Source organism: Alligator mississippiensis, chromosome 10 (assembly GCF_030867095.1).
Source record: "Alligator mississippiensis isolate rAllMis1 chromosome 10, rAllMis1, whole genome shotgun sequence".
Lineage (NCBI taxonomy): Eukaryota > Metazoa > Chordata > Crocodylia > Alligatoridae > Alligator > Alligator mississippiensis.
In genome coordinates this window covers 57,385,192-57,407,584 of record NC_081833.1, presented here as the reverse complement: position 1 = coordinate 57,407,584, position 22,393 = coordinate 57,385,192, and the positions used below count along the sequence as shown (strand labels likewise).

Sequence of the window (22,393 nt, the reverse complement as noted above, 5' to 3'; positions counted from 1 at the left end):
TTGCACCTGCTCTGGATTGGCCCACGCACAATGAACAGCAGTGGCAGCTGCAATGCCCAGGCAGAAGCTGCTGCCGGGTATGGGGGAAAAGCTGCCGGGCCCTTCCTGCTGCAGCCACCTGGAGGCTGTGACTGGGTTGCCCTGTGGCTCCTCTACACCATGGTGAGCAGCGCCACCTCCGGGCTGCCCAGCAGGGCAGCAGTGGCAGTGGAGAGGAACTGCAGGGCAGCCTGGGCAGGAGGTATGGGCAGCCACAGCAAAAAGAACCTGGCAGCAGCAAGGGGGAGGCAGCCGCTGTCCCCCGCTCCCAGCAGCAGCTTCTGCTTGGCACCCACTGCTCATCTTGGGAGGGCTGGTCCAAAACAGGCATGGGGCAAACCAGGCCTGTGTGCGTGGGTTGCAGGCTGGTCCAGAGCTGGCTTGCTCCAGCCAGGGCAGGTCCAGAGTGGGCATGGGGCGGGCCAGGAACAGGGCTGTGCGTGTGGGTCCTGGCTGGTCCAGAGCTGCTCCGCTCTAGCTGAGGTGAGTCCAGAGTGGGCATGAGGTGGGCTAGGGCTGGAGCTGCGTGCACAGCTGCTACTGGGTACTGGTGATGGTGGCAGTGTCATAGAGGAGCTGCAGGGCCTGTAGGCTCTGCGTTTGGTGAGCTGTTGCAGGGGATAGGGTGCTCATCAGTCTGCAACAGCTCCCCAAAACTGCCTAGGTGGCCTGCAGCCCCAAATAATCCCCTGCCTCTGGTCCAGCTCCACCCTGTTTGTAACCACTCTTCAGGTAGTTGAGGGTTGCTATTAAATCCTCCCCAGCCACCTTCGTTTCTCCAAACTAAATAAACCCATTTCCCTCAACCTCTGATCATAAATCATGTCCCCCAGCCCCCAAACTATTTTTATTGTCCTTCACTGGACTCTCTCCAATGTGTCCACATCCTTTCTGTAGTGGAGGGCCCAGCACTGAACAGTACTCCAGATGTGGCCTCACCAGTGCCGAAAAGAGGGGGATAATCACTCCCCTTGGCCTGCTGGCAACACTCGTCCTGGTGCAGCCCAGTACACCCTTAGCCTTCTTGGCAACAAGGTAGTACCCGGGTGGAGGTCATGTATAGTTAACCTCCCACTTTCATTTCCAGTGAGATCTTGGTTTTACACCCACTTTATGGAAATGGGAGACTCCTTCCTAGCTTGCTCCTGTGGTCATACCGCTGAAGGCAAGCAAAACTCAGGGGCATCCGAACCCTAAGCCTCCGGGCTTGGGCCTGCACATAGGATGCCTGCCAAACGATCTGGAAACATCTGAAGCCCCAGGCAGGGGTGGAGGATGTTTGCTGGTAGCAAGGCCACACATGCTTCTTGAATGACTCATGGTTTTGGAATTGATTTGGCTTACAACTGAAACATTTTTCTTAAAAATAATTTTAAAAAAAGCAACCTCAAAAGCCAAGGGCGCGCTGCTGGCTTCTGTCCAGCGCCTTGCGCGCTGTAACGCCTTCTCTGCAGAGCTGCCGCCCAGGAGCCGGCCCCTGCCTGCGCCCTTCTGTCCTAAGCAGGGTCTGAATTAGGGGGGAGCTCGAGGCGGCTGAGCCCCCCATAAGACACGAGAGCCCCCTGCAAGATTTGAAACTCATCACCTGGGGAGGGGGCTCCGGTTTCATTAAGGCATCCGATGGGCAGCCCAGTTTTGTTCCAGACCCCCCCTCCCCCAAAAACAAACAAACAAAAAACCCCAAGCTGAGTGCAGGACTTCGCACTGGTCAGGTCCGGTGGGGGCGGCGGCGGAGCCCGCGGGGCCGGATCCCGCCAGCCCGGGCAGCGCCGTGTCCCGCGGGCGGGGGCGGGGGCGGGGGCGCACCGCAGCAGCTGGAGCCGCCTCCCCGGGCGGGGCCTGTGCTTGTGCCGGCTCCGCTCCTCAGTCCCTGCTCTCAGCGCCGCCATCCCAGGTAGGAGGCCTGCCCGGGGTCCCCGCGCCCAGCCCGGGCCGATGCCGCCCGGCCGCGCTTGTGCAGCAGCTCCGGGGCCGCCCGGCTTCCTCCCCCGCTGCCCGGGCCGAGGTGTGGCGGGGCGGCCCCGGCCCGGCTCGCTCGGGCTTCACGCCAGGCTGAAGCCGCTGCCAGAGCCGCCTGGCGGGGCCCCCAGCCGGGCACCAGAGCCCTCTGCCCCTAGGCCGGGTGCGGCCGCTGCCTTTCCTGGGGATGCTTCCCTTGGCCACCGCACCGCCAGGGTTGTGGCAGGCCGTCACCCTTCGCATTGTGCCTAGGACGTGGAAGCCACCAAAAAAACCCCCTTTTCCCTGCCAGAAATAACTCTCAGGCCTTGTCTTGGGGGAAAGGAGGCAAGAAGGGAAGGAAGGCAGGGAGGACATACTAGCGGGGTCAGGCAGGTTTGTGGTTGGGCCAAGGACATAGGCAGGCAAGGCTCTTCGGGTAGATGTGATGTCTTTTGTTAGACCAACCGAGCAGTTGGGGAAAAGGTCTCGCTCAGCTTTAGGGCACGGTCGCCCTTCTTCAGGCACAGGGAGTCTCTGCTGGTCCGAGACTCCGAGGCATGAGAGAGGCTAAAAGCGTGGCGGGATGCCAGTGAGAATAGGTAGGGTCTGGAAAGATGAGAGGTAAAGCAGCAAAGGGGTGGGGAGGGGGGCAGGGGAAAAGGAGGCCAAAGGTGGGTAGGGGAGACGGTACAGAGGTAGTGATTCAAGGTAGAAAAGAGGCTGTCTGAGAAAAAGGAAATAGCTGGAAATTGGGAAGACAAAGGGCAGAAAAGGAGGGGAGGGAAGGGGAGAAAAGGTGGGCAAAAGAAAAAGTAAGAGGTACGGTCTGGCAGATGTCACATGGTGAATCAGATGCCAGGCAGGTTGTAATGTGTCATAAATCCAATGTCTGTATTGAGGCCATGATTTGCCAGTCAGGTTTGTAATTTAAGCAAAATGGCACCATTGACTGGATTGTCGTGGGCCCCGTGAAAGCTGCAAGTCTTCAGGAGGGGTTTCAAGGAAGAGAGGAGCACGTAGGCCAGACTGCTTTGGAAGGGAGACTGCAACAAGGACAGGGGGATCTCTAGGAGAAATAAAGGAAGGGGGCATTGAAGCTGGTAGTGCTGGTAATCCAGTTGCACAGAGCTGTGAAACAGAGACAAGTGGTCTTAAATTTGATGTACGTAGGAGGAGCTGTGGGAGCAACTGGGTGTGGGAATGAGGTGGTCAGATTGCTGGGTTACTGGCAGTGCCCAGTCCATCCAAAAAAAAAGAAGCCATTTTCAGTTTCACAGTTTGTCAAATGGGTGAAATGATGTAACCAAGGTCAGATGGCCAAACTGAAAGCAGAACTAAAAGTCATGGCATTTGATGCTAGACTTGGCAAGGAGGTGAAGATAGCAGGCTTCACGGCGCTGGAGCCAGGAGCAGTGTATCCATTCTGTAGAACTGTAGGCAGGTAACTGGCACCAGCCTTTCAGCGGTACAGCAATCTGACCTCCTAGGTAGGATGGGGGAAAAGTCAATTGTTTTTTAAAATACAATTTATGTGTTTCATAGTTTCAATGTAATTTTATTTTTTAAATCACCTTTTTTTAAATAAACTATGAAATGGACCAACCTATGCTAAATCCTCAGACAATAATATCTTGAAATCACATAAATAAATGAGCACAGCATCAATAAGGTCTTCTCATATGTTAATGAGCTAAAGTCTACTCATAATCTCTCTCATAATACTGGGAATCAAAAGAAAAAACATCTTTACTTTTTTAAGTCAGTGGAAGTCTTGTAAAAATCACAGTATCATGCACTGTATTTAAGTATCTGCCTTTTCCTCCAGTTTGTACAATAGAGCAAGTGCTAGTATTAGCGTTTAGTCAAATGCCAGTGCTTTTCTCTTTCCACCGAACAGAAAGGCTATTATCTTAATTTCTTTTAGTTTCAGTTTAGCTGCAGTGCTACAAATAGTGTTTGTCTTTCTTTTTTTTTCTTTTGGACTCGCTCATTCAAGATTTGAGGAACTGATTGGAAGATGAAAAAGTAGAGAAGCTTCTAACTTCTGAATAAAAAGCAGGTGGAAAAGGTAAGCTATATTAACTCTAAACACCTGAAGAGTGCTGTGCTGTGCTGTGCAGGCTATGCTGTGCCTGGCTTCTTGTGAAAAGAGATCTTGCATTTGAAAGCTTGTCTAATTTTATCCCGACTACACAGTTGGGCCTGTAAAAGATGTCACCCTCAGAAATCCTTGCCCCTCACAAATACCTAAAGGACATGTGTCAAAATTTCAAAAGTATTTAGGCACCTCAAGGTGCAGGTAAATACAATTTTCAGGTGTGAAATTTGTAACTAGTTCTCAATTATTTCAGTTCTAGTTGGGGTTTGTTTTTTTTAATGGGAGCTAGATGCCTGAAAGATATGGACTGGGATTTTCCAAAGCATCTAAATATCTTTGAAATCTACCCAGTTGTTACTAGAAGCAATCCAAGCTGACTAATGTTACTGTTTCTTTTGTTTAACAAATCAGTTAGATTTAGATGCAAAACATGCTTTGATAAACTTAAGTAAATGTGTTGGATGCTTTTTATTAGCAGTGGTATAGGTTGTAGCCATGTTGGTCTAAGGACATAGGCAGACAAGGTTCTTTGGGTAAATCTGAAATCTTTTATTAGACCAACCTAGATATTTGGAAAAAATCTTTGCGAGCTTTCAGCAGTGCCTTTTAACTAACCAAAAACAGTGTTGCAAGGCTATTTTTTGCTACTTTTATTAAATTCCAATAATTCCACAGCTTGACACATTTGAGTAAAAAAATTATAGAAAACGAGCACTATTATACTAAAAGATAGCGCGTGATGTAAAATGTAAAAATCAAGGGTCTGAGTAAATATATGTTGAGCTACATAATTGTTTAAAACTATGTACTAAGGTGTAAATAGGTACTGTAAATTTTCCTGGTTTCAGAAAGTACTGTATCCAATTTAATATAAGGGATATATTTAGTTTCAAATTATCACATTTTAATGGTTATGCCAACCAATAATGAACTTCACGTTATGGAAATAAAAGGTACAAATTCAAAATGAGATTAAAATTAGTTGTGATTAAGGTTTCCTGATGCAAATAATTAAATCAATACACCCTGCTCACAAATAAAACCTCCACATGAAGGGGTGAAGGTGAGATTTTCAAAGGTGCAGATGAAGCAATTTCCATTCAAACTAACAGAGTACAGGTAGGGGCTTTTTAGGGGGGCTCCTTTGTTGTACATAAGCATGTTGTTTAACTATTATTCTTTTTTCCAAATTTGTCAACAGCAATTTATGGACTTTATCCATCAGGGCAAATGATTGCTAAATCTAGGCTCCTCCTCATGGTCTAATGATTGTTCATTGTTCTATTCATTGTTTACTGATAATTTGGTGGTCACAGAGGATGACTATATGACAGTAACAGCCATTTATATCAGGGTCATGATGTTAAAATGTATAGGTATGTTGCAGAAGGCAGGGTAATAGAGACATAATGAAACCAGAGCTGGAAGATCTCTTGGAGTCCTGTCTTTCTATTCTTTTTACAATCAGATTTTAATGGAAAGATTCCCCTCTTGTGATTCTAATATATATAGGTAATGACCTCATAGAAAGCTGCTATCAATTGTCTGGAGAGTCTATCCAGATGTCCATGTCCATCACTTAAGTGGCCACCATAGTAAAGCTGGCTACTGGTTGAGTAGTTAGACTGTTTTATTGCTGGGATATTTAGTTTGAAATTTAGAGTTTCCTGTAACAGCCCCTGAATGCTGTATGCTCTCTGAATTTGAGTATTGTCACCATGTTTACTGCATGCTGTTGGCCTGTGATAGGAGCCTGAAGGGCATTTGAGAAAACTGGTCTTGCGTTAGCTGTGGAAGCAGGGTCATTCTTGTCTCTTGTGAGAGGAATCTCCATAGCTTAGCTTCTGCTGCTGAAAGAGGTCTGTCTCCTTAGTTAGCAGATCTATTTTTTCTCCCAACTGAATGTAGCTGTTGAGAAAAATCAGGGTTAGTGTTTTTCAGCTAAGTAGGGCAAAGCAGAAGAAAATCTTTGACTTAGACTCACTGTTTGGTAGGGAGTCAGCACAGAATGATGCTCTGATCTGATGTTCAGGCAGAAGAACCGGTGTGTTTAATAATCAGTTGGGGACGTCCATCTCTATGACTCTTTAATATGAGTTGCTCAAATCTGGAGGCCATATGTATCTGTTCTGCTCAAAAGCAGTGTCTTCGAGGATACTGCTCTGCACAGAGCAGGTTGCCTCCTAACCCAACAGTTGTGTATCCTGCAGGTAGGCTAACTAGCATGTCACTCAGCAGTGCAAATTAGCTCTTCCGAACTATTACACAAACCCGAGTGGGATTTCCAGTTTAAGCAGCAGCCCACTCAAAGCAGCACAGCGTAGGCCTGATAACTCCTTTCTGGAGTACGGTAAATTTACTGGGTAGACGTAGCCTCAGACAGGAAGGGGTATAGTGTTCATATGGCCACAAGGAAACCTTTTTATTTGGCACTATGGCACATGTTCATGCCAAGAGGACAGGAGGACCCCAAGCAGTTTTTTTTACATTTGTATATGTTTTTATTATAAGCTGCCAAGTCTCTTGAGGAATGTGGGATATCAATCTAGTAAATTCAATAAATAAAGTAAAACAGCAAAACAAATGAAGAGTCTGAGAGCTCGTGCCTTCTAGAGTGGGATATGTTACAAGGGACATGTTCTAAGAGCTTTCCTCATCCTCCTAGCATTGCTAGTCTGGTGCTGGTTTATGCGGAGCTGATCACAGGGAAGGGAGGAGGCTGGGATAGAGTGCTGTTTATACTGGACATAAAGAAGCTGTGGAGCTAGTTCAGGGTGTGCTACTCACATTTCAGCCTTTTTATCTCACTGGCATTTTAGCAACTCCTGCCTTGTGGACGCTTCAGGTGAGATCTTCTAGAGCTGGAAGAACAGTTAGTTGCTCCCAATGGCTGCTTGAAGGCATTAAAAAAAACAACAACAACCCCTCGCTTTACCAGAAGAAGCAGCGCATTACTTCAACCCAGCTCTTCAGTGAGGCATAGATTGGGTGCTTCAGTGAGGCTTTTTGGTGCTTTTAGCTGAAGCTGAGGCAATCAACTATTAGATAAAAGCACCAAAAAAGCCCCACTAAAGCGCCTGACCTATACAGACATCAGGGTCCAACTAAGGTACTGCCTCTTCTGGGCATGTGCTAGGCTCAGTGCAGGAACATGCTGAGTTTCAAGTAAAGCATGGCTTTTTTTTTTTTTTTTTAACATCTGCAAGCAGCCAATATGTCTTGAGGTTCAGCAGAAAGCAGAAAGCAGGCATTGAACTCAGCAGGTACCCAGGTTCTAATCCAGATCATATCCTTAATTGTCAGGCTTAGATTACACGGCAAAAGTTAGAAATCCTCTGGCAGTCTTATGGTTTTAAAATGGAAATAGGGTCCGCATTCTTCAGTCTTGAATCTTTATGCAGATAAGAAATGCGTGGTAAAAGAAACAGTTCAGTTTATAGCCTCTTGCCTGTATCCCGATGTCATCTCTGTTAGCTAAATTGTAAACTGTTTGTGGCAGGGAGTATGTTGTGTGGTCTTATTTGGTGTAATGCTTAGCATAGTCTCTTAGCTATTGTCTCAGTAAAGGCTTATTACATTGTCCCTATTACTGACAATTTGTTACAGAAAATGGTGGTTGGGAGAATCTTCCATTTTGATGCACAAAAAAGCTTTCTCTTTCAAATTTTGAAGTGTCAGCTGAGAGATTCTCTCCAGCAGTGGTTACTTCTACTGCTGCACCCAAACAGCTTTTTCATACAGGCAAGTCGCAGCGAGGAATTGACTTAAGTTAAATGAATGTGCACTCGGTTATGAATGAATTGACATGCTCTGTTAACAGAACACTTTAAAGGTTGCAATGTGAAACACTAAGTTAAGAAATGCCAACATTAATATGCAGCCTGAGTTCAGGCTTGGTGCATGTGAACATGCCTACATATTATTTTTCTGCAAGACCCCCATCTCATTTAGTGCACAAAATGGATGGTGCTTGCTTAATGAGCTGCAACTCAGTACTTTTTCTCCTGCTTGCTCAGTGTGCAACCCTAGGCCTTACTGGCACTGGATTTACGACCCAGTCCTGATACCTTGTTCCAGGCAGACCCAACCTTTAGACCGACCACGACACCTTCATTTGATAATAGGGGAATTTTATGAATACACTGTGATAGCAGATAAGAGTAACACAGGCAAAGCAAACAAAATAACACCTCCCCTCCCCCCATCCTACTTATCTACCAGTCCCCGGATTCAGAAGGAGAATGGTGCACCTGGCCAGTATGCAAGGACCACCTGGTGAACGGATCTTTGCATGAATGTCAGATGTCAGCTGTCTTAGAGGTTGAGGGCCGATGTCTACCCCGCCCCTCTCCACCCCACCCCACCAAAGGGTGGGTGAGACAAATCGGTGGTGCACCCTCTGCCCATTGTGGCCTCAGGATCCCCCCACTGCTCTGAAAATCCCTCCTTTTGTATTATTTTTCTCCTGACGATTCTTCAGGTCCAGGTATCATTGACTGGTGTCCCCATGGTCATCATACTGCCCACGTTTTGTGTTGTCAGCCTCCACAAACACATCATACATATGTGTCTTAATTCAGTCATTTGCCAGTGTCTTACTTTGGGCATCCCTCCCAAAATTGGAAATCTGAGGGGCTTTGCAGCTGGTCCCTGTGACCTGCTGTCAATTCTTCAGGTTCCTTATCTTGATCTGGAACACTGTCTGCATGTTTTCAGTTTCCCTGGATGTATGCACCTGCTTGTCTGCTAGATTCAAATAGTGTCTGTCTCAAAGGCTGTGAACATGAAACATTGTCACAAACAGACTTTTAGAAACTAATTAACCCTTGCCATTCCCCTGGACCATTGCAGTACTACCAATGCAGTATTTACCTACAAGCCAGTTCCTAATAGCAAATCTCTAAATATCATTTTCTAGCCATCAAGCCATACTTATGGTTATAATGCACACACGGGGAACCAAATGAAGCTGTTTTCTGAAACTTTTGTTTTGGTATTTCTTAATTTTGAGCATGTGGCTTTACCACTCAAGGGTACATCTGGCCTCCTGCTCTTGAGATGTGTCTCCAGCATGCTTGTGAGTGTTAGCAGGAGTAACCTCTTGAATGCTGGAAATCTGCAGAGCAGGTGGAACACATTGTGGAAGGCACCCTTGGGGGTGTCTTCAAAGTGGTGTAGATATGCCCTTCTGTCCTCTGTAACATGGGGAGGGGGTGGTGGTTCTATGTAAAATTATAGCCTTTCAAAAAGCAGAAGTTTCACCTTCTAACACCAGATCCTTATGGGTTTTATATACAAGGTTAAACAAAGGACAAAGCTTGAAGGACAAGAATCATCTTTATTTTGTGCCTTTTGAATTGACTCTATGTCTTGAATGTTGCCAACCACAAGTTCAAACTTTTGCCCTCCTGTTCTGGGGCAATACGTTTTATAACTTCACAGAGTTTAGCTGATTCTCTGCTGAAGATGTGCAGATCAGGATATTTGAAAGCTTGTAAGCCAACCAAATATGAATTGTAAAAAACCTATTCCTGACGGCATAGTGACCCATTAGCAGATTTCAGGAGATTTTCTTTTTCGGTTTACAGAGATGTTGCAGCTTCTTGGTGAAAAGGCTGTAAAAATTTGATAGGCAGAATAGTCATCTATAATTTCAATTTTAGAAATTACTTAACTGTTTGCTAAAATTTTTCCTCAGTCCCAGCACGAAGCACCCTCAGAACAGAATGATTTGGCATAAATCATCATAACTGCCAATCTCAAAACAAATGAAAATGTGCCGTACTGTAACGAAAGTATAGCTATAACTATATTCAAAATTGCCTTACTGGTTCCACCTAATGTGGAAGGGGCACACAATGAGCCTGATTCATCAACTTTGCTGTAGCTTCCCTTTGGGAAAAGGTGCAGTACAGATGCAATCCATCTGCTTCCACAACATGTCATGGTACCATCACATCAGAGGCTGGGGTTCCATCAGTGCAAAGTACACCCAGCTCCCACTGAGGCTAGCAAGAGCTGCCGGCTCACAGTACCTTTCACGGTTGGGCCTCAAGGAACTTAAGCATATGAAAAAATAGTAGAAAGCTAGGTTTAAACATTTGAGTTAGTGAAAACATTCACAGTACAAGAGAGAAGAAGGGGGAAATACTAGGGAGGACTTGCCAGATACAATCTTATAGTTGTGTAAGAATAGGCACTACCTGTTTCTTCTTTGCCCTGCAGCCATGTACAGCACTGACAGAATATGGCAACTGCTCAAGGTAAAAGACAACAGACCATGAAACAGAGGGATCACTTTAAAAATCTTTCCTTACTGTGATTATTTGTCCTCAGGTTTTTTCTTTAAATTTGGACATGCATATTTTTGTAAACATACCAAACCTCTGATTGGGGTTTCACTTGCTGCTTGGTTAAAAGGTTAGTTCTCAAACTGTTATCTTGCCTTCTGAAAGAAGAAATGCTGCTCTGATTTCCAAATCTTTCTTGTTCTGAGTGGGTGGCTAAACACTGTTTTCTGCCCCCTACTTATGTACCTGAACAGTGTAAGCATTTGGTGTCAGAGGTCTGATATCTGTTTACTGTCTTCTAGACTTGACCTGTGAACTTATCTTTCCAGGATCCTAACTAGCCAAGATGCCAGTCAGCATTAAAGATATGATGCAACTCTTGTGCCATGTCTCTGAGGAGAAGAAAATGAAGGCTGCAATCAAGCAATCTGGGCGAGGAGCACTGCTAGCGGGTGCAACAGCTTTTTTGGGGGGCTTGGTAGGCGGTCCACCTGGAATAGCTGTAGGTAAATGTAGTTTGCTGTGGCTTGGTTGAACTGAGTGCTGGAATGACAAGACCTGGAGATGATGGAATTATCAAATTGATGTGTGATGTGATTGAAAAGGAAGGTGAAGTAGGTTTTCATAATGGAAAACATGCCAATTTCAGTTTCAATTTGAAAAATACAATTGCATGTACTACTATTGCCTCCTTGGAAGGAATAGTTTTGGCTGTTCCTAATTAACCAGGTACTCTGCTTAAAATGAGTAGACCTAGATTCGTGGTGTGACCCTATGTGCCAGCACAATCTTGCACACAGGGCTGTGTCATCCAACCCATAGGGCTATGTAATCCAGCCCATGGGGCTGGAAATTTGGTGGTGAGGAGTGGTGGCAACACTGATTGCTCTGACTTGGGACTGTGTTGCAGAAGTTAAGGCTGCCACTGCTACCCTGCTGCCAAATTTCTGGACCCCTGGGAAGTCCCATAAACTGGATGACACAGCTCCACAGGTTAGATTAATCTTGCAGGCTATAGGCTGAGCACAACTGGCCTAGGTTGTTGACCCATTTGGAGCAAACATTTTAGGACTTCAGAGAACAGTGGGTTGGAAATTCCATTTTATTCCTTGTGGGAAATCTATTTTGCTTGGGTATGAAGTAATGGTGAAGAAATATCTCCAGTCTAACCTTAACCAGAGGAGTGGAGATTCTTCCTAAACAATCAATTCCTTTTGTCCCCTGAAGGATAATTTGTTGTATATAAAAATGCACTGTGCCTGTTGTCACAGTTGGATGTGTGTCTGTATTCTGTCACGTATCTTTTCTCTGCATAATGAAAATGAAACGAAAGCTCTGAGCTTAGTTGCAGAGAGACATACTGATAGGAGAGAACTCAACTAAATGCCTTTATTTTATGGACCTCTGCCATTGTAAAGCTGGCTTAGTCAAGTCCCGATGGCCCCAGACCTTTGAACATTTGGGCCAGGAGTGTTAAAGCCCTTCCCTAGAGTTCAGTAGGAATGCTCGTTATGGAGGAAGATAGTGTGCATGCTTAAGTGCTTAGCAGTATTGGAGAAGTGTGGTAATGCAAAATAAGCATCCAACAAGCAAAACAGCAGGAAATGCAAAATGACACTGCATTGGATTACTGGCAGAGGAGATTTGTCTTTGTATTTTTTTTTAATGCTAGCCACCATAAGAAATTAGGTGAAGCTGGGCATGTGTAAATCACTTATAACATTAAGTCTGGCAAAGAAGAACAAGAGAAAATGATGTAACTGGCCATCTGCTTCCATAAAATGGCTGAGAATAGTTTCAGGCAATTAAACAGTTGGAGTGATAAATAAAAAGGTATATTGTCTGGTTGTCCACCAGGTACTGGAACAAGAACGCTGTATAAAAGGGAGACTACGTCCTTCCCTAATGGGCAGCTATGGCTGAGTTAAAATCTGACCCAGCAAAGGCCTTTATATGCATAAATAAGTGACCCTCTGACTGCATTAAAGCCTGCCTTAGACTTTCTAAGTGTTCAGTTTGGGTACAGGAATGCGTTTAATTGTGCTTTACCTGCAGAAGTTTTGCTGTACATGGATTAAGCTGGTGCTACAGACTGGTTAGCAGGAGTTACAGATATTTCTCATGATGAGCTATACAAAAAGGAAACTCATCCTTCATTATGTCCCTGAGAAACTGCAGCATATTATGCTTACCAGGGCTTGGAACACTTGCCTGAGTCCCTCTGAATTGGTAGGTTTGTTACTGGGGAAAAGAAATGGTCATGTAAAAGATCTTCCTTTCCCAAACTGCTAGAAACTTGCATATCAGTATTTCTAGTGACTTTTGCATCAAGTGTCCCTAAATCAGATATTGATGTTCTCCTAAAGGTTTCATGCAGATGAATGCAACCATCTTTGGCTTTCAGATGTTTCACTGATATCACAGGTAGAATTGGTAGCTCTGTAAACATGTTTGTCTTTTGAAATATGCTTTCCAGAGGTGTGGAAATTATAGTTTAGGAGTAGTCCCTGGGTGCAAGCATTCTGGAAGCCAAGGAACTGGGTTCTGGGCCTGTGCTGTGTGTGTGTGTAGATGTTCCTGATTTTTCTGTGTGGGAGTGCAGTTCATTCAGGACCATCAAGCTTGGTGTTGTGTACTAAAGAGAATTACTTAGCAATTTAGGATTAAAACTTTTTTTGAAAGTGAGATCATTTTTCAGAGCAGCATTAATAACCACCTACCGGCTACCCAAAATCCTCCCAGTAATCTAAGAATGAGCCAGAACAGCTCCTTGTACAAAATAAGAACTTGCTGGAGAATCTGTAGCTCTGCCTCCCCCTGGGGGAAGTGTTGATTTAACAGTCAATAGGCTCAAGATGTCATCATTGGTACAGATCATAATCAGTGGGTTTGTTTGACCTATTGTAAGTCTCTTTTTATGCAAGAACTTTACCAAGGCTTGGAGAATACAATGCCCCAATTAACAGCAGGGAAACTTGTACCATGACAAGTGGTACCAGTGCGTAGCAGCACTTGCACCTGTGTGTCATAGTAGATAAGTACATTAGCATTGATAGCCAATGTTACTGTGTGGTTTGTTTTGTAACTTCCTTTGCCAGGCGTTATTTAAAGATACAACTCATCCTGAAAAGACAGATGCCCCCAGGGGTGACCTCTGACTTGCAGCTTTAAGTTAGGGTTGAGTGTGTTTTGAGATCTGTAGTTTGACTGGAATCGACCTTTCTGGACACTTTCAATTGGACTTGTACACGAACATTAAAGTAAACGTGCTTATGGACACCAACCTACATTTGATTGATAATTAAAATGGTAGCACTATTGAAGCTGAATGAATAGAGTTCAGAGACGGTCACTTCAGATTTGGGGTCTAAATCATTATTTGTTTTCTAGGGGGTGCAGTTGGTGGCTTGCTTGGAGCATGGATGACAAGTGGACAGTTCAAGCCAATCCCTCAGATTTTACTGGAACTGTCTCCTGCTGAACAACAAAAGCTCTATGATGAAGCCTTTGCAATTATCAGGAATTTAGATTGGACTGATGTTGTTGAATTGACTGTACTGGTAATGTCAAGCGGTGCCCTCCAACAGAAGTTGGCAGCAGTGCTAATAAATTTTCTCACAAAAGAGCTAAATGCAGAAATACAGTATGGAGAATAAACCTTTCTGGAGAGATTTTTTTCTTCCCTTTATAAAGAATTTTATTCAGACAACTGTGATCCTTTAACCTAGCAATTAGTAATTATTGGTGGTAATTGTAAAGTCTAGAAAGTATAGTAGACAAGTTTAAGTATTATTTTGGTTTATATAAAGATTAGTCTAGATTACTGCATTATCCTAAAACTGACTTGCTGTGTAATTGACCATGGGTAACATTTTCAAAAGCATTTTACTGGTATAGGGGCTTAACTCCCATTTTTTGAAAATGGGACTTGGGTCCTAAATCTACTTGGATGCTTTCTGAAAAGCCTTGCCTACTGTCTGCACTTATACTGTGAAGGTTGTTTGGAAGAATGAAGAGATTTTCTTCCGGTGATGTTCCTGAGCCTTTGTTTGGTCCCCATCATAACTTTATCATAATTCTTGAATCTTCTGTTTCCTTATAGCTGTATTATAAATCTGGCAAATGCAGAGTTGGATCTTATGGGAGGGAGTAGATAAATTGTGCACAGCAAGATTCACCATCTCCTATTTCATCTTGCAATTGGGGTTGGCACCTCACCCTTGCCTTATAGGGTAAAAATAACTTTCTCTGATTTGAAACTTGTTGAATCTAAACTGTAGGTGTTAATTGTTCCTCTCTTTTTCATTAAAATAGTCTTAAGATGTGGAAGTACAATCAACAAATTTGAAAAGAACTCTCTAACTGAGCTGACCCATCTTGATTCCAGCAGTAATGTATGGATTTCTTGTAGAAAATAATGTTCCCCTGCACTCCTATAAAGTCTCCTGTTTGTGTTTGTGTGTGTGCTTCTTTTAAAACAAGTAAGTGGAAACTGGAAACTGAAATCTGAGCAAGAAGGTAGATTTTTACCACATCAACCACTACCTCCTGAATAATGGTGGTATGGGATGTCTTCCCATCCAGGCTAAAGTTGCAGACTCCAGATGAAATCATGTTTGTTGTCTTCTCTTCACTATGAACAATGAAACAGCTATAGTACTGTACAAAGCTGTATAAAGGTGCCTTTTTTTATATCTGAAAATCCTACAAGATAAGTGAAACTGTGTTTACATCCTGTTCTTTTCCTAGTAGCAGAATACAAATAAAGACTTTTTGTCAGGTTTCTGGGGAATAGATTTTAATTAAAGTTTGCTGACTACCACTTTGTGCTTTGGATTTATTTGTACACATGCAGCATGCTCTTACCAGGCCCTTGTTCACCTCCCATCCCACCAAAGTGAGAGAGGTTGGATGAGTGTTGTATTCCTCACTCAAAAGTAATACAGCCTAATAAATTGGAAAGCAGAACTGAAATGAGTCAGAACTGGATCAGTCCCAGTGCATTACACTGAAGCAGGAGTCTACGTGTATGCAGTTTAGTTGGAAACAGATGCAATACAGTTGGCATCTTAAAGGATTTTTTTCAGGTAAGCACAATTACCTGTGCACATTCATGCATTCTTTTGTCTCTTAGGAACAGCATAGCAACCAATATGTGCAAGATCTAGAACAACATAAATTAAATTGCCTTCATAGTCGCAATGCTTAAATGAGATGTCACCAGAGATGATTGGGTAGTTTATAGAGGGGAGAGAGCATGCCACCTCAGGATCATGTATTCAAATGCAGCCAAAATCAGCACCAGCTTAAAGATAGCTGACATCTGGTTGTAACATGGCCCACATGAGAAAAGGTGATGACTTAGTCTATTTGCAATTATACTTTGTTCTTACATAGTCCTGTTCATCTGTAGACCTCAAAGCACTTTGCAAAGAGGTCACTCTCATTACCTCCATCTGTAAGACACAGCATGGTGTCACTCAAGGTGCAGAAAATAGGGCCCTAATCAGAAGTTTAATTTGGCCTACAAAGCACTTGTTAATGAAGCATAGAATTGGAGATGGGCAAATCCTCATGGATCATCTTGGCTCGTATTCTGTACAAATTCAGGAGGTACTACCTCTACCCAGTCCCAGACAACTGCCTATCCAGCCTGGGCATGAAAAACTCTGGTGAAGGAGATTAACAGAGTTTCCCTGGGCAGCTGGTTGTTTTTTCCTTCTGTCCTGATGGTTAAGATGCCTTTTCCTTAGATTTGTTCAGTTTGCTTTGTTACAGAGTAAACTTACTGTCTAATAACGTACAAGAAGAGCGGTCTGCCCAAACGAAGTTTACAAGGTTGGTAGTTAGAAAAAAAAATCCTTCTTGTAAACTAGAAACACTGGGTATTAAATCATTGAGAAGGAAAATGAGGCTGGTGCCTCACATAGCTGTTTGTCTAGCCGCTTGTCAAAGTAGTTGCATTTTAATGTCTAGATCCCAATTCCTGCTAGCCAAACCTCACTGACTGATACAGAAAGAGCATATTTCTTTTCTTTGTTCCTCTACCTACAATCTGCAGCCTTGAGCTCACAACTATGTTTGTTACTTGGTCTTGTCAGGGGGTTTGGGGGGTTTCAGAAGAACTCTTCAGTAAATGTGATCATCTGACCAAAAAGGGCAGTTGTAAGAGAATTTATTAACATCCATCTGTTGTCGTTCTTTGGTGCAGAGATGCCTGTCCACCACCACATCCCTTGTTGGTATTGGAAACAGCCACGGGCAGGGGATGGCATCTTCTGAAATCCATTCCAGCTGCATAATGTCCAGGCTGAGCATAAGACAGAGTCGTCACCTAGGAAACGAGGTAAAGCAGTGCCAGCAGTTTCAGGAAGCAGCTGAAGAAGAGTCACTGCAGGGAGATGCACATATTTATACAAAAAAACCATCTGCTCCAATGCTGGTTATTAACCTGGTTTGGTTGTGGATGTGACAGAATCAAGCTAGATTTTCACTGGCAGATGGTGTATTTTTAGCTAAAATTATCTTTTTTTTTATTCCCCTCTGTGTTTTTTTTAAAGCTGTCTAGTTTAAAAATGGAAAGCAAACACGATGGGAAAGTGTTATATTAGAAAAGGGAGAAAATATCTTGGGTGGCTGTTAAAGGGTGAATTCCAACCTAGATTAGTAATTGTGAGATGCCATCTAGTGGGCAAAGAGTTTCTTAAATCTGAATGTAGTATATGACTCACCATTACTGCCTTCTCATGTGACGACAACCCCTAACTTTTGAATGCTTGTCCCATGAAATGTCAGTGCAACTGATTTTTGTTGCTATTAGTTCATGAAACTGCTGGACTTCTATGAGTTTCTATTCGACAAGAAATATTAACTCGGGAATGACTTGCATCTAGCTATGTCCTGGTGAAGTTGTTTCATGGTGATGTTTACATATGAGCCACATAAAAACAAATGTGAAACCTGTGCATTAATAATGACGAAAGGAAAATAAATTATTAACCATTATGACGACTTGGAGATGGACAACTTGGACTATGAAATGAGACCTAAGCTACTGACAATTCATAAAGCAAGACTTTTTTTTCCCCCACATTTACCGTAGTCCTCCTAAATCTAAAATGAATCAAGATGAACAAGAAATATGTGTAGGCAAAACTGAAAATTGAGAATATTTTTAACTCTGTTAATGATCATTATTTACAATGGCTACAGATTGTGTTGCAGATTGATTATGATTAAACTGCTCGTGTAGAATGGCCTTTGTTCAGTGTGGTTCAGACCTTCACAGTTAGCATTTTTACCAAGAGACATAGGCAGAGGTAAGGAACTGTTATTTTCCTTACCTCTGTTAGGAAAAGTTAGTGCCTGGGCACATTGCAAGGTAGGCAAACCATTTAAAACCCCTGTCAGAACCCCTGTGCATTGCCAGCCAAGAAATCTGGGTAGGAGAGAGTTTGCATGTGTCTGCATAAGCTCCCATCACTGCAATTATGTAAATACCTCCTGAAATATATAAAAATAGAAATAACAATAGCAGTCTCTTTCTTCTTTTCCAGACTGCAAGCAAAATAGCTTGATTACAGGGTGGCTTTTGTGCTTGCTTGCTTGTCTTTGTTTGTATCTAGAAAATATGGACTTTGGATTTAGTTCTGAAAGCAGCAAGCTCCATGATTATTGCTATTTCTGGCAGAGGAGCTACCTTGCCAGCCATGAAAGTTCTCGTGTCTCCCCCTATTGATCAACAGTGTTACTGCATGAGTGACACAGGGAAGGTGAGAGAGGTCACACTCACAGCTGGTGAGGTGATCTCATGTGCTCCTCAGTCCAGTCCATTACAAGAATTTGAACAATGGGACAGGGACCCTGAACTGCTTTGAGTCTAGAGCCAGCGTAGAATGCAGACTGCCTAGGTGATGCCTGCATGGTACCTGAGTTGCTAAGCAAGTGAGCAGCAACATTTTGTACCAGTTGGAGCCTTTCTAGACTTTGTAGCTTCGTTCCTCTAGGTGAACTGCAATTCTCAAACCAGAGAGCTGCAAGTACATGGAGTAATCGTCCAGATTCCTGAATCTTCTAGCCAGGATTATGCTCTAGTGGATGGGAAGTAATCTCTTGGCCAGCCACAGATGAAAGCTGGAATTGTTTGTGTTGCTGGTGTGTGCTTGGGCATCTGATAGCACTGAAGCCCTGGAGTCCTTTTGGACCAATCAAATAGGTACAACCTGAGGGCATGTACCCTGGGTAGTAGGGAATATTATAGGGGAGGTATGTTTTTTTTTTTTTCCAAAAGCTTTCTCTCTGCTAATGAGCACTGCTTCCCTTTGGCCTGATTCAGTGTTAACTAGCTGCTTCTGGTGCTGCATTTGGCTAAATGCCGGGTAAGATAAAGGAGGTACACAGCTGGGGGTTGAGCTCTGTGCTGCTGGCAGTTCAGCCAGTGTTGCCTCACCAGCTGTCCCAATAATTTCTTATGAATGTTGAATAATAATGTGGGGCAGAGAGCTGAGCTTTGGAAGGCTCTTCAAGGCTTTGGAGGATAGCCCTTTGTCATCATTTATTTAGTGACTTTGATTTTCAAAATCATTTCAGAGAAACAACTAAGTCAAGTGCAGCCACACACACGGTGACGTATCATTCTGCCTAGTTATGATGCTTCCCACCCCTCCCTAAGTGCACAAGTGTTTCTTTGACAACTAAAAACACTCAGTGAAATTTGAGCTTTTGTTACCACCAAACCCACCCACTTGCATCTAAGTATCTGTGTAAAACCAGGGGTGCATTTTAAAAACATGGAACTTCTGGAGTTTATGAGGCTTCAGATGAAATGCACACCTTTTCAGTTATCTCCACACTGGTAGATGGAAACTAAAGCATGGACAAGTTAAGTGACTTACCCTTGGTTACACAGTTAGTGATAGAACTGGAAACCTGGCTCTTGGTCCTGTGCTCTAACATTTGACACATTCCTTCACAAGTAAATAGCAAGCTTTGGGTATTAATGGCCCAGATGTCTGTGGTCATGTCAGTGCTCACTGCTATTGTATTAGAATGAAGAATGGCCAAGACTAACCACAAGGGTGAGGAAAATGGCTGATAACACTTCCTTTGTCTCATTTCTGCTGCCATGGGGGTGGGAAGGCTGTTCTGTCCTCCCACTGCATTGTTCCCTCTATCCTATGGCATATACATGTGCTCTGGGAGGGAGGGGTGCTTTAATTAGACGCCTTGGAGCAGCTCTGATTAAAGTGCATGGAACGTCTTGTAAGTCAGTGTCCCTGCTCTGAAAAATGGTGGCAGGGGTGCTTTAACTAAGCTCATTTTTTAGCATGGGGATGCTAATACATGAGACACCAGAATGTGCTGGAGTGCACTAATTACTGTGCTCCAGCAGACTCAATTAATCAAGCCTGCTCTGATGTGCTGTAATTACAGGGTGTTGGAGCAACTTTGCTGCATGTGTATAGGTGCTCCATGTGACTTCATGAGATGAGCTCATGGTGATATTTCCTATGAGCTGCGGCTGCCTGACTTGTTCTCCCATGTAGCTTGTGTCTGTGAAGTCCTTTAAACAGCAGGAAGCTGCAGAGGAGGATTTTTGTAGTAATTCTGGGTAAAGTGTTTAAAGAGGCTGACATAGCCAGAACTTACTGTGTGGGTCTTTATAAAATGGCATGACAGTGCTCAGCTACTTCATGGAGAGTTGAGAGCTGGTAGTTCCTGGTTATAGGTGCTGTGATTTGGAAGGAGTTATTGAAGGGCACAGTATGGTCAGCATTGTATTGCCCACACTCTAGCACATTAAGTTGTAGTGGAAACTGTTACATTTGCTCACCAGGGTTTCATATCAAATGCCTAGTTCTCCAGAAAGAAAGCTTGCCTGACCAATGACTGCAAGGTACTGGGCCAGCTCCTCTTCTGATGTTGGGATCCTTCTTAGTGCAACCAGTGCCAAATTATTGGGTGGTGGCAGCAATCCCTCATGGTCATGGATAATCGCTCCCATGGGTCAAGTAAGGGGGTGTAGATGAGTCCATTGATGGCTAAGAAAGTTGATGCTAGAGCTGCAGACTCCAGCAGATGCCACAGGTAGTTAAAGGGAGGGCTGAACTGCAGATTTCTCAGTCTTGCTCACTTTCCTTCCGTCTCTGTCATTTTTCTGCCTCCCCGGTGAGATGGTTTTCCTCAAATAAGATGTATCTTCTCTCACAAGGTGTCAACATGTAGCCCTGTCCTGGGCTATTTTTCCCCAGTTTGTGGTGTCAATGATACACTTCTTAATGTTTGCCTTGAGGATGTCCTTGAAGCATTTCTTCTGGCCCCCACCTGTCCTTTGTCCCTGGCTGAGTTGGGAGTATAGCAGTTGTTTTGGTATACACACATCAGACATGCACACACAATGCTGATGTTGAATAATCAATGCTTCCACCCTGGTGGCATTAGTGCTGGTGAGGACACTGGCATTTGTGCGACAATCCTCCCACTTTATGTCCAAGATCTTCCAGAGGCAGTGCTGGTGAAGCCATCCCAGGATTTTCTGGTGGTTCCTGTAGTTTACCCAAGCTTCACAGTCATAGAAAAGAGTTAGGGTTACAGACTTCCAGAGGCAGAGCTGGCACATTGAATCCTATGCTAGATCTTCTTGTCAATGGTGGCTTTCTTTGAGAGATGGCTGCCGAGGTATGCAAAGTGTTCGACATTCTCCAGCTACTGCCCATCAATGAGGATCTTTGCCAAAGGAGTTAATTGGCCTGGAGCAGGCTGATGAAGCACCTTTGCTTTTCCAGTGTTAAGGGTTAGTTCCAGGCATTGGTATGCTTGGGAGAAGCAGTTAACGTGCCTTTGTAGGTCCACCATCCCACAGGTGTCCAGCATTTCTTTCAGCAGATGATTCTGTAAATGGATGAATGTATTTCACATCCCACTTTCCCTGCCTGCCCGGTGTGCCATTCCTGGCTCTTGCTGTAGTAAGGAAGGTATATTTTTCTGTCACCAGGATGCTCTCCTGGTGACAGCAGTAGCTTGTTAGGGACACTGACACTGTTTAGGAATAAATCGGCATGCACATTATGTGCATAACTCAACTTGAATTCAACAGCAGACTTTCAGCTTGGTAGGGGTGATTTTTTTTTATACAAATGTCTTTGCATTGCTGTGAACTAAAACTATTAGCCCCTAATTAGAACGTGAGTTTTCAGCTTTACCTTTCTAGAGATCACAAAAATCAATGCATTTTTTAAGCTATGAGCCAGAAACCAAACATTCGTCATGTAATTGCAGTAAGTCTGGGCTAATACTTCTCATTAAGTATGATTTGCAAATTCTACAAGAACATGAGAAAATAGATACATTTATTCCAGAGTCCACAAAAACACAGGCATTCCAGATTTGCTTGATGATTCAGATGTTCACCAGAACTGAAATGCTTCAAAGGAAGCGTTTATGCTAATATAAAAATAAAAGTCTTTTAAAATTCAGTAAAGGCATACTTGTATTGTTTGGGAGCATCTCAATGTGGTTGATTATTCCTGAATGAATGGGGTGGTTTCTGTCTGCCTTCAGGCATGTCAACAGGGATCACTCTCCTTACATTCTGGGCTTTGTCCAGGGAAATGGTGTGGCCTAAGATAGGAGTCTAGACCTGGGTTTAGTCCCTGTCATGCTATTAGTTTGCTTGATAATGTTGGGCCAGTCGCTTCTGATCTCTGAGTGCTACTTGTGAGAAGTGCTGCATCTCAAGTAGGTATTACTGTTATTGTGTGTGATCTCCTTCTGATCCTACAATCAAGTGTCAAAGCAAGGAAGACTTATAAATATTAGCAGAAGTTCAAAATGATTGCTAAGGAACTTAAAAGTTCAACTACCTGCAAAGCCTGGTTGTTTGCTGCTTCCTGAGAGAGATTATATTGGGTCTTAAACAGGATTTTGATTTTAGTTAACATGGGCTCTATACACTTGGTCTTCAGGAATCTGTGAATGCGCTTCCCAGTAACCGTTTTTTCCTTCACAATCTCAGTGAGCAATTATC

General features: G+C 43.7%; 1 protein-coding gene across 5 annotated transcripts; it reads left to right on the top strand.

Annotated features, from left to right (window-relative positions):
* The first annotated feature begins 1,825 nt into the window (after positions 1–1,825).
* On the top strand, positions 1,826–15,190 carry C10H19orf12 (chromosome 10 C19orf12 homolog). Of its 5 annotated transcripts, XM_019492942.2 has the most exons (5): positions 1,826–1,933; positions 3,977–4,048; positions 10,304–10,341; positions 10,698–10,874; positions 13,759–15,190. In XM_019492942.2, the coding sequence occupies exons 4-5, from the start codon at positions 10,715–10,717 to the stop codon at positions 14,022–14,024; spliced, it is 426 nt and encodes a 141-aa protein (XP_019348487.1). In that variant the 5' UTR covers positions 1,826–1,933; positions 3,977–4,048; positions 10,304–10,341; positions 10,698–10,714; the 3' UTR covers positions 14,025–15,190. The 5 variants fall into 5 exon arrangements, with proteins under 5 accessions (XP_019348487.1, XP_019348489.1, XP_014451067.1 ...); XM_014595581.3 differs by lacking the exon at positions 10,304–10,341 and having other exon boundaries at positions 1,827–1,933; XM_019492944.2 differs by lacking the exons at positions 10,304–10,341; positions 10,698–10,874.
* Positions 15,191–22,393: the final 7,203 nt, after the last annotated feature.